A 13149-nucleotide genomic window follows, 5' to 3' on the forward strand; every position below is an offset into this window, starting at 1 on the left:
CAATGGACTAGCAGTTTGGATTGTGCCAGATGAACCATGAACCAGGATGGCTGGCAAAAAGAAAAAGTGACAAAAGGAATCTCAGAAGTTAGTGGGCAGAGAGGCTATAAAACTTGGAAGCTCGTTGCAGGAATATTCCCACACTTTGGACAGCAAATTTCCTCTTAAGAATATTAAATATTTAGAAATAGTAGCTTCGATCCCATATTATATAACTGAAAAGTAATGGCCTGCTAATGATTTCTCAAGTTTGGAACTAGTGATGGATGAAATTCGTAGTAACTCAGAGTCAAGCTGTACTGCTACAACATGGCTGTAACTAAATGTGAACGGAGTAAAGACTTGACTCCTACCAAACTCTCTCCACATTTCCCCACAAAAATGGGGAGTTTTCTTTTTTTCTCTTGAGCGATTTTGGAGTATCAACAGAAAAGATTTATCGGACCATTTCATAATCCTTAACAAAGTAAAAGAAACATGGGACTAAAGAAGTAAAAATTTTCACTTCCTTCCCATTACACAAAACTAATGCCTAAGTTAAAACTTTATATGAAAAATCCTTTCTGAATGGATCAAGGGTTTTTTGTGTGATTTGAACTTCATATCATCACATGAAAACATGCCTATTCAATTTTTATTTCATCTGCTCTGTGCCATTTTTAAGATTATTACTGTTATTTTATTTTCCTTTAAATGCCCAAGAGCAAAATCAACAAATGCAAAAAAATTAAAAAGCTCAATTTCCAAACTTTCTTCCTGCCTTTACCTCTTTTGTCTCCTCTGGGTCTGAATGGTCCACAGTTATATAAAGGTCATTTTGTAAATACTTCAGAGCACTAAGGGGATCCATTTGAGCCTTTTCTTCAAACCTAGAAAATGTAGAGAAGAAGAATTGTCTAGAGTTATGAATAAACATTAGAAATGTCTTTTAGACCTGGAGTGGAATACACTGTATATGAAGGAGTTATTCTGGACACCAAGGAAACCTATGTTTGGGAAGCCAGAAACAAGAAGGCTGACAAGTAGCTAGTATAGATGAAGAGTCTCTGGAGATACAATAGTAATGCCAGATGGCCGGGGCACAAGGGACTGGGTAAGAGCACTCTCTATTCTGGGAAATAGGGGTCTACCTTTCTCTTAAAAACTAAAAGCTAGGATTGCATCAACTATACAACATACTGAATACACTAAATATTTTACATAACAGAACCGCAAAAGAGTCACATGTGCCTACAATTGAGACTTTCATTAAAAACACAATAAAAATACTTGGTTAGATTTATACAGTACATTTTCCTATGCAGGTGGTTTAACAGATTCTTTAGAAACGGAAATAAGTACAGTCTCATTAGGCCTTTTTAATGAGATTATTTCTGTGTCTCAGCCAGTAATAACAACAATAACAAATACAATTATAGCAACCACTTATCAAGCATTTGCTATATGCTAATACTGTACTAAGTATTTTATATATATTACTTCATTTGTCCTCATAATAACTCTATGACAATAGGTTTTATCACCATTTTTTTTAAACAGTGACAAACTGAGGTCTGGAGATTTAATGTGCCCAAGATAAGAGCTAGTAAGTGGCAGATCCAAATCAAACCCAGGTCTATCAGATCGCAAAACTGAAAAGGAAGAAATGACTTCTTTAAAAAAAAAAAATTGGGCCTATTTATCTATTTAAGTAAGATTAGTGTTCTTTCGCTAGAACGTAATTATATATGGATTTATTTTTAGTAAATTGGTAAGCTTTTCAGGCTCCCTGGGTGGTACAAACGATTAAGTGCTCGACTACTAGCCAAAAGGTTGGTGGTTGGAAGCCACCCAGAAGCGCTGTGGAAGACAGTCCTGGCGGTCTGCTTCTGACAGGCCACGGCTTTGAAAGCCCTGTGGAGCACAGTTCTACACCGCACACACGGGCTGATCGTGAGTTGGAATCAGCTTGAAGGCAACAAACAACATCATCAGTGCTTTTCAACATATTACACAGAGAGAAAGAAAGGGAGCATTATTTAATTTCCTCTGGTATGGAAAATGGTAAAGAGACGTTCGCAAATGGAAGATTGTTTCGCAAATGGAAGATTTCCTGTCTTTGGACTCAATCTCAGTAATTGGGTATGTCAGGTAAAGGCAAAGACTAAGAAAATATTATTGCTCTCTTGCTCCAGGTCGTTCCTTAAGAGGGTAAGCCAGACTCACAGCCCTCAGGCAAATGAGAGTCCATTAGGCAGAAATCATATTACTCTGCATCTTGCCCACAATTGATTAGACCAGGGTTTTAGCACCTGAGTTAAAGACAATCCTCTTCAGCTTGATCCATAGCTTATGAAATGGCCTGGCAGAATTCTGCCCAGTTCTAACACTCTCTCCAGGAAACCAGATACTCTTTTAGAGAATCTGGATGTGAGATACATAAGCACGTATAAAAAACTGAAGGCACACACAGAAGTGGTAAGCAGAAGTCGTGAGATGGTAGACACTGTGTGTGTGTAGAAGCCACGAAGCTGAGGGAAATTAAGAGTCAGGAGTAGTCAGTGTAACAGGAGACGCAGAGAAAGCAGCAGAAAGAGAGAGGGGCTCAGTTACAAAGAAAGCTACTACAACTGCTTCTGGGTTACTAGAATTGTCCCATTATCCTAAACAATTCTTCTTTAGGCCTTACCATTCAAATGCTGAGGCAGCACCTTAATTCTCTGGATATTCTCATAATTCTCCCTCAGCTGAGGTATTTTAAGTAAGTCTTTATCCTTTGCAACCTGAAATAACCAACACACTTTCTACTCCCAAATTATCAACAAGAGTTTGGAGACTTGAATGTAATAGGAGAAAATAATAATGGCAGTCTGTCCTATAGGGTCATTATGAGTCGGAATCAACTCTGTGGCAATAGTTTTTTTTTTTTTTTAAATGACACCACTAAGAAGGAGGAGATACTTCCTTGGCAAAGAATACACTTCTCTTCCTCCTTAACTAGATAAGGTAAATACTTGTTTCTGTAAGAATAATAATAACAAAAGTAAATAAGTCAGCCCAGCAATACAGGGTAAGCTTTCATATAATCAAAGAAGAGGTGTCTGGTATGAAATGTGAACCAAAAGGGCAATTTTAACGTTTTTTCCAATCCATAGAAACACATTTCTATTTATCCTCCTGCAATGTACCAATGGTCTGCAAACTCCTGGAAGAGTTTGGTACAGCAAAAGGTCTACGTTTTTCCAAATGTCTAAAACGGGCCTCTTACTGTAAATTCAAGTTAGTAGTAAACAAGATTCTTTAAAATTAAAAATGGGTTCAACTGCATATCAGTTAATTAATACACAACTGCCTGACAATCTAAAGAATTCCGGAAAATTTACAGAGGACCTGAAACAGAAGGAAATTCCTGGTTCTTATTTTCTACAAAAGAAAGTAGAAACAAAGATAATAACTAATCACAGGAAGCAGGACACAGTATAATTATCACCGCGCCTGCTCAGTCCAATGTTCCAAATATCTCTGTCAGAGCTTCTTATTTTCTCTTCTCTTTTTATTTGAATTTCACGAACATGTGTAGGAATCGGTTTCTTCTATTAGTCCTGTGATAATGGGAGCAACAGACGGTGGCTTACGAGAAAGTACTGGTGGCTCAAAGAGAATTCAGCAGGAAGATAAATGTTTGAAGGTCACTGGTATTTATTAAGAAACACACACTCAAATGTCCCATATTATAGATACACTGTAGTTTACTCAGATAGGATATTAAGCAGAGAAGCCCAGGGACACATACATATAAAAATGACAACCTAAATAATGAACTGAATGTCATTTGAAATACTTATTCATCTCTGTTTTTTAATAATTAGGTTACTAGGCTGTAGTCTAGTACTAGTGGAAACGGTAAGAGGTCTGGACTCGGGAAATGGAGGTAAACTGTCCCATGGCAAGAAAACCAGGTTAGTGACTCTGAACTCTGCACTTACAAAAGTAACCAAGGAACTTAGGATTGTGGTTATAGTCACCATGGGGTTCTCTAGGACATGAAATAAAACAGTTCAAGTACGATGCTTTAATTATATTAATTAAATTAATTCCTATTACTGAAAATAGTCACAATGAAAAAGTCTGAAGAAACAAATTTCTTTTTGTATCACCTGGGTAGCTGTGCATTACCTAAAGATTTAGGTCCCATAATAATGACATATACATAGTATATGGTCAATTTGAGATCTGATTGACAGTAATTTATATCCATATAAAAACGCGTTGCTGTCAAGTTGATTCTGACTCATAGTGACCCTACAGAACACAGCAGAACCGCCCCACAGGGTTTCCAGGGAGTGCTGGTGGATTCAAATAGCTGACCTTTTGGTTAGCAGCTGAGCTTGTAACCACTGCGCCACCAGGGTTCCAATACTCATACAGTAATTAATAATTTACAAAGTGATTTCACATACATTATCTCATACTAAAAGCTTCCAAATTTCTCTCTCTCCTGAACTCAACTACTCAAACCGCCAACCCTTCAGTTAGCAGCCAAGCCCTTAACCATTTGCACCACCCAGGGATGCCATTCAACAGCCTACTAGATAACTCAAACTCAGCATGTTCAAAACTGAACTCCTGATCTTCCCCAAACCTGCTACAACCACAGCCTTCCCCAACTTAACAGATGGCAACGTCATCCTTCCAACTGCTCCCGCCAAAAGCCTAGGAGTCGTTCCTGACTGCTCTCTCTCATACCCATATCACAACAATCCATCAGGAAATTCTGCTGGCACACTCTTCGGTTTATTCAAAATCCTACTGTGCCTTCTCAATTTCTTTTGTGGAGGGTCTCCTCCTCTGCCTGCACCTCAAATGGTGATGGTCCTCAGGTAATGCCCCCAACACCTCTTTATTCTTCTCACCCTCCCTGAACAAGCTCCCTCTCCCTGCTGTGACTCAAAAATCTAGATGCCAGTCCAAGCCTTTCCTGCAAATACTTCCTAATGAGCCCCACTTGTTTGTCTCACAGACTCCTCAAGCCTAGTGTCCCAAACTGAACTCATCTTTCCCAACACATAAACAACAGAAACCTTTTGTTTCTGAAGAATTCCCCCTTTGAGTGAAAGCGGCCTCAACCTTTTACCCAGTTCCTGTGGCCAAAAATCTAGAAGGATCTGAACATGCTGTTCCTCTACTTATAATCTTTCCCTGCCTCCCCTTTCACTCAGGGTAAAAGCCAATGGCCCTTCACAATCTGTTTCCTTTCTTATCAGTCTGACCTTATCTCCTACCAGTCACCTCATTCATTCTACTTCAACCACACTGGCCCCCTCAATATATTCCTCACACAATCCAGGCATATTTTAAACCTCAGAACCTTGCCTATTACCTCTCTTAACTACTTCCTCCTCCTCCCCGCTCCCCCAAATATCTGCGTGGTCCACTTCCACATGTCCCTTAGGTCTCTGCTCAAATGCTACCCACACAATGAGGTCTACCCTAATACACATATATATGTATATATATATATATACTTTTTTAACTTAGTATTTTATTGTGTTTTTGGTGAAAGTTTATACAGGAAATGAGGTTTTCATTTAACAACTGTTCAGAGACATAGGTTACATTCTTCACAATGTATCAGCATTCTCGTTATTTCCATTTTGGTTGTTCTGTTTCCATTAATCTAGCTTCCCTGTCTCCTATCACCTTCTCATCTTTGCTTTAGGTAAACATCTGCCATTTGGTTTCACAGTACTCACGGGTGATATTATTTATTTTATGGGCCAATCTGTCATTTGGCTGAAAGATGACCTCTGGGAGTGGTTTCAGTTCCAAGTTTAAATAGTTTATCTCAGGGCAATAGTCTTAGGGGTTCATCTAGTCCCTATGGGTCCAGTAAGTCTGGCTTTTTTTACCCTAATATTCTTATTTAAAACTGTACCCTCAACTCCCTCACCTGCACAATTATTCTTAACGTGTTTTAGTGGTTTTCCATAGTACTTATCATCTAATGTACAATATAAATTCCTTATTATGTTTATTGTTAGTCTCCCTTCATAAGAATAGAAAATTAAGGGCAGGATATTGTTTGTTTTCTTCATTGGTATACTCCCAGAGCCTAGAACAATGTCTTGCACATTGTGGATGCCCAATAAATAATTCTTTTTTTTTTTTTAAATAATTTTTATTGAGCTTTAAGTGAACGTTTACAAATCAAGTCAGTCTGTCACATATAAGCTTATATACACCTTACTCCATACTCCCACTTACTCTCCCCCTAATGAGTCAGCCCGCTCACTCCTTCCAGTCTCTCCTTTTGTGACAATTTTGCCAGTTTCTAACCCTCTCTATCCTCCTGTCTCCCCTCCAGACAGAAGATACCAACACAGTCTCAAGTGTCCACCTGATACAAGTAGCTCACTCTTCATCAGCATCTCTCTCCAACCCATTGTCCAGTCCCTTCCATGTCTGATGAGTTGTCTTCGGGAATGGTTCCTGTCCTGGGCCAACAGAAGGCTTGGGGATCATGACCGCCGGGATTCTTCTAGTCTCAGTCAGACCATTAAGTCTGGTCTTTTTATGAGAATTTGAGGTCTGCATCCCACCGTTCTCCTGCTCCCTCAGGGGTTTTCTGTTGTGCTCCCTGTCAGGGCAGTCATCGGTTGTGGCCGGGCACCATCTAGTTCTTCTGGTCTCAGGATGATGTAAATCTCTGGTTCATGTGGCCCTTTCTGTCTCTTGGGCTCATAGTTATCATGTGACCTTGGTGTTCTTCATTCTCCTTTGATCCAGGTGGGTTGAGACCAATTGATACATCTTAGATGGCCACTTGTTGGCATCAATAAATAATTCTTAAGTAAAAGAACAGTTTCACTGAGGCTTGTCAAGGCCCTTATTCGTTTGCATTTGCCATTTTACTAATGAGCAAAGTGATCTCCAAAGAGATTAAGTTAGGAGATCTGAATACTAATCCAAGGTCCAGATCTAATACTTTTTCCATTAGCTCTCAGAACTAAGGGCGAACAGCAATCACAATCAGAAAACAGAGTACTATGTTTCATATTTTTATGCTATTATTGCTCTAATTGAAAACAATCCATGTAAATGGATGATGTCTTTATAAATTCTCAATTTCTCCCTTCAAGAGCTTTTCTAGTTTAAATTCTGAGGTGGGCGAGCATAGTTCTTTTCCCACAGTGGCAAATGCCAAAGGCTGCATTACTTGCCAAATTATACAAACTTCCTGCTTTTTAGTTTCAGTCATTTTATTTCATGATTATTTTCATAGTCATAAGATTTGCTAGTCTTTTGTCACATATTCAAAAGTTTAAATGATCCCTTACAGGTTACTCTTTTATTCTTTACCCACTTTCACCCCTCACTTTATACCTTTATTAGCACAAGTCACTAACAATGATATTTGTATTTGAATATGTAATAATATATAATATTTCTGACTCCCATAAGCTCTCATTTCACCTGCCCACTGATATATTCTTAAAAGAGGGAAACAACTCCCAAAGATTAAAAAAGAATAATACTTCTCAGGTTGGCTTGGCAATGGGAAAATGAATAATCCTACATACTTCTGGAAGAAATGAAAATGAACAATTTTCTGGAGGACACTTGGATAATTCAATAATCCTACCATCATATAGAATTTTGGGGCAGTACAATTCACTATAATACTATTTATGATGGCAAATATGCTGGAAATAATCTAAATATTCTGCAAAAGGAGACACCTGGACTGGAATGCTATGCAGCCATTATAATTTGTACTTATAATTATTAATATGGTAATGTTTGTGATATATCATTCAGTGAAAGAAATCAGATTACAAAGCATTGTTTAACTTAAATCCCTATATTTAAGTTAAACAATGAAAGTCTATGTGTGGATATATGTACAGTAAAAAGTTCAAAGGATACATACCAAAATATTGGCACTTATTATCTCTGAGTGGTGGGATGATTGATGAGTGATTTCATGGGGGCGGGGGGGAAGTGGACTTACTTTTTCTTTACTAACCATGTACAATTTTTTCAATTAAAAGCCACAGAAAAATGTTTATAAATGAATTTGACTGCTTTACACGTAACACCAGAAGGAACCAACAACCTCCTTCAATCACTAATGGGCCTATGGTCAGGAATTTTTTTTAAAAAGCTCAAGATTCCAACCACTAGTTGTTTGTTATATATTCAGGAGAAAAAGCACTAACACTATTTTTCCCAAATTTGCCTTAGCCTTTGAAAAGCAAGGTTTAATAATAAAGTACTCAGGAATAAAAACTTAGCAATGTGAACGCATTAGCTGAAGGTATCTAAGCTTAAACCTTGTTTGTAAAACACTTTTTCCCTCGCTGAACAGCCAGTATACAGATTCAGACCTTTTTTCCTATAGATTTTATAGCAAATATACTAATTATTCACAATAATACCCCAAACCGCTTATATATAGCAGGTACAACTTGTGAAAGCAGAGAAAGGAACAATAACTAAACATGTTATGATAAAGGAACACAAATCTAATATCTACAAAGAGATTTTAATGCATGTTATATGTATAAAAATAATATATGATTGTATTATATATAATACACAAATAAAAAATACTGTATTTATATATGTGTGTGGGTGTGTGTATATATACACACACAGTGGTTAAACTGTGTGATGTGGAGGCAGAACACCCAGGATCAAATCGTGGCTCTGTCACTGATGGTTGGGTGACCTCAGGTGAATATATAACGTACTTAAGCCTTCATTTCTTCATTGATAAAATACTGATAATAACAGTACCTACTCCACTGGCTTTCTGTGAGGATAATATGCAGGACCTAACACACAATAATTGCTCAATAAATATAGCTATTACCATCATTAAAGGCTAACCTCCTTCCAAATTATAAATTATTATTACCAACGAACAGTACCAGGAACCCTACATTTTTCAGTAGTTTTTTTTTTTTTTTATCACCTACTAAGGCTACAAAGCAAATGTGACACAGGAGATACATATGAAAATGTTTGGTTCTATGATTTTGCAATTAAATGGCAAAGGTAATGATGTGAAACTACAATCATATTTTGAAGCTGTATTCTAAAACATCAAATGATAAAGATACCACACAGTCAACTATATCACCATGTTACTTTTAAGAGAGTTATGGACAGCTCAGGCATATGTTGATAATCTAGCGCCGGTCTCACTGATAGTGGTTAGGCCTTTAGTTACTCCGAGGTAGGTACACCACCTTCACAGGAACTTTTCCCATTATTTTAACCATTGCAAAACGTTCTACGTCAGATCACTTATTCTGTATGCAGAAATTTAGCATGACTATGTATCTTTGACACTGTGGCGGCCCAGTAGTTAAGAGCTTGGCTGCTAACCAAAAGGTCCGTGGCTCCAATCCATGAGCTGCTCCTTGGAAGCCCTATGGGGCAGTTCTACTCTGTCCTATATGGTCGTTATGAGTCGGAACTGACTCAATGGCAATGGGTTTGGTTTGGTTTTGGTTTGTATCTTATTTTGTATATTCCTTTGAAAGAGGAAAGCAAAAATAAGTAGAACAGTAGAGTATCTAAAAAATTTATGATATTCACAATATTTACAGTTATTAAATTTCCAAAGAGAAAGGCATATCTGCAATGCTTAGGTAACACCAGCATAGCTGATAACGTCAATTAAAACAGTTTTCAGTGAATTATTTTTATACCTGTGTTTTCTTATGAGGTATTTGCAATGCCTCAGTAAGTAATCTTTTGATGGCCTACACAACTTCAGTGACCAGAAGTCATCTAATCTCATCTTTGGAGAACAGGATTTTCCTGGATTCCCACCAAATAAATAATGAACCTATAACAGACAGACAAATCAGATTTAATTTTAAAAAACGTACGCATGCTCAAGAAAGTACAGAAGGCATAGTTAAATTTCTTCATTTTGGTAGTACAGACTAAAAGCTAACTTCCTTAGCCTTATTCATATACAAAATAAAAACATTATTGCATTTTTACCAAAGGCCTCTTGATTTTTCTCAAGTTTCCATTTTACTTTAAACCATTGAGGCCACTTTCTTAATTATATTTTGTACTTGAATGAGTTACATCACCACAATGACAGTGATAGTAGAAGATGTGAAGCAAAAGCATTAGTAGTGAGAAGCTAACCCAACATACGGAGTTTGCTGAGGACAACATGTAATGGGGATTACCAAATTAAACAAGTGTTGACCATAATAACAAATGTTATTTAAAAAACAACTCTGATACACATGTTGAATCATTGAAGGTCAACAGTAAACTAGAAACTACTGTTTAATTAAAACGTCTTAATTTTGCTTTAGCTATAATGCCAAATATTAAATGGCACATATAATTTGTGAAATAACTTAAAATATTACTCTTTTATTCAACTAATACTAAAAACAGGAATGTGATAAATATTTCACTGTTATATTCTAACTGAAAAAAAAAAGGTCTATATAAATCATTAATTACTGTTTTAATGACATTCTGTCACAAACCATTGAAGCAGTTCCTGATATCTGAAAAGATTTAAATTCAAAGTGTTATACAATAGAGGTATTCCTTCCATCCTCTGCGTGAAAATTTATTTACCCTTCAACGTGGGCGCCACTAAGAGAAATGGCTTTTATTTACTTCCATGGTATCTTCTGCCTAGAGGTCTCAAGCCATATAGCATAAAGTTTAAATTATCTATGGCCTAAACAGAAGGAATACAGGCTGTATCAATAACTTACTATGCAATCTGAGTCCAAATTACTACACCACATGTAAAATTTAAGGGAGTAATAGTTAAAAGAAATCACTTTGAACATTTAGTGACTATAAAATTTCAGAACCAGGACTGTTTTCACCAGGCTAACAGAAAAGATAAGGAGTACTGGTGGCACAACGATTAAGTGCTCAGCTGCTAACCGACCTGCTGGCAGTGCGAACCCACCAGTGGCTCCATGGGAGAAGAGACCTGACGATCTGCTCCTGTAAAGGCTACAGCCTAGGAAACCCTGTGGGGCAGTTCTGTTCTGTCATATAGGGCTGTTATGAGTTGGAATCGACTGCACACAACACCAATGGAAAAGATGTATCACTCATACTTAGGAAAAATAAAGATAAAAGGACTTCTTCCAGGAAGTTACATACCTGTTCCTTTTTATGTCATGGGAAAAGCTACTCAAATGCTAAAAACCAATTGCCTTTTACTCAGATATTTGTATTGTAGAAACAACAGGCCATCCTATGTATCTAAGTATGCAGCTAAGAAGCAGCCAGTGACTTTCAGAAAGGGAAAAGTAACAGGACTTACAGACTATGCAAAATGTTTATTCTCCAAAGGGAATTTAGGGAAAAGTGGTATTGAATATCTATCATATATTCTATTGAATGTCTGCTACATGTCATAACTTCTTATTCAATTCCCCTTAAAAAACAATCAGAAACTGTTACATTTTGGGATTGTTTCAGACTGTAGGCAGTGGAAAGTCGGCAGGTAAATATATTTGGGATACCTTGTGTAACTCATCGTACACAAGCTGGTGGGCAAATCTTGGACATGGCTCTTCCTCCTGAAGACTTTTACTTGGATTTTCCTTTGCAGCTTGATCATTCTTATATACACAAGACCTGTAAGACATTCCTTTTAAGGCACTTTACTACAGAAAATTAGTAACAAACATAATGTAAATATAAGTGTAGCAAACACATGAACTGCATGTCTAATTACCAACAGAAAAAATATATATATAAATTTGTTCACATCAAACCATAAAGTTCCAGTCACTCTCATAAAATAATCTGAATTTGTTAGAACTGAGTTCTGAAGTTCATTGACTCAATCAATCCTCAAAATGTTCACTTAATATAGAGACCAAAGTTTATCAGTGGTTACCAGGAGTGGATGAAAATAAAGGGGAAAGAGGTACTCAGTGCTTAGGGGACACGGAGCTTCTGTTAAGGGTGATGGAAAAAACTGGGAACAGATAGTGGTGATGAATGTAATTAATGTCACTGAAATGTACAATGCTGAAATGGCAAATGTTTTGTTACATATATATTTACCACAATAAAAAAAAAAAAGCCCAACTTAAGAACAATCTGTCTCATTATGGAACACAGAAAGCATATATAAAGGCTCAAAATAAAGGTTAAAAGAGATGCTATGCGGTTTATGTATTCACAATAAAAAGACTCACAGTACAGTGTTTTCATTTCAATAGTAAATAAATGTCCTATTTAGAAAACAATAATTCTGTCCTGGCTGAGTGCCACCCTCCAGTACCTAACGGAGGAGGTTCTCTGAGTCGCCTCTGTACGGCAGCACATTGACTTAGGGAGCAATTACAGAATGTTAGAGCTGGATCCTCTAGGCCAAGGTTGCCCAGAGCGAAATGTGCAGCACCAATACTATGAGAAACCCTGTGACAAAGGTCCTGGGTTTGGAAATGCTAAACGATAATACTCTGCCCTTGGAAAGTCACAATAAATATTAGCATATCGAAAGCTCTGAGAAGTTCTACAGTAAAGAAACCTGTTTACCCTAAGGTTTCCCTAGTTTATTTGAGCACAGGAATGCTTTTCCTATTGCTATCCTCTAGGAATGGTGTTCCTTGGAACATACTTTGGGAAGCACTGCTCTAGTCAAACATCTTCATTTGATAAAAACTAAAAACTGAGGAAGTTTTCAAAAAATTGCTCTCAAGTTCACACATCTACTTCGTAAAAAAAAAAACCCAGGACCTAAACTCTAACATAATTCTCTTGATTCCAGGCCAGGAACAATCTACTAATTGAACAGCTCAGAAGTAAAATCGATTCACTGAATGTCATCATATACTATAGTAGGTACTGGTATTGACTGCTTTTTCCCCCAATATTGATTTTCAAATGTATATCACATGTTAACATAAGCGCTTCATTTTTCCCTTCTTTTAATAAACCAACAACCTTAAATAAGTGCTACAGTGAGATTCAGCATAGACAAGAGTTTCTTACCAACTATTCCTCACAATGTCATAAATCCAGAATGAATTTCTGACATTCTCCTCCCTCTTTTCCTTGTCTTTGCTGAGTCCAGATAAGACGTGTATTTCATTCAGTTCTGGATCAATGGTTGCTCTCTGTGTGAATCCTGTCATTGGAACTATA

General features: G+C 37.1%; 1 protein-coding gene across 6 annotated transcripts in view; it reads right to left on the minus strand.

The window, feature by feature from the left end:
- The window catches only part of MKLN1 (muskelin 1), a 159531-nt gene that overhangs the window by 15314 nt on the left and 131068 nt on the right, over window positions 1-13149 (minus strand). For 3 of the 6 annotated variants that reach the window (XM_064289723.1, XM_064289724.1, XM_023539993.2), the window contains exons 13-16: window positions 12997-13144; window positions 11514-11628; window positions 9699-9838; window positions 767-869 (exon numbers count right to left, since the gene is read on the minus strand). In XM_064289723.1, the coding sequence (XP_064145793.1) occupies window positions 767-869; window positions 9699-9838; window positions 11514-11628; window positions 12997-13144 (506 nt within the window). The remainder of the gene's footprint in view (window positions 1-766; window positions 870-9698; window positions 9839-11513; window positions 11629-12996; window positions 13145-13149) is intronic. The other 3 variants (XM_064289727.1, XM_064289725.1, XM_064289726.1) reach the window with 1 other exon arrangement.

The sequence above is a fragment of the Loxodonta africana genome, chromosome 8 (genome assembly GCF_030014295.1).
Source record: "Loxodonta africana isolate mLoxAfr1 chromosome 8, mLoxAfr1.hap2, whole genome shotgun sequence".
NCBI lineage: Eukaryota > Metazoa > Chordata > Mammalia > Proboscidea > Elephantidae > Loxodonta > Loxodonta africana.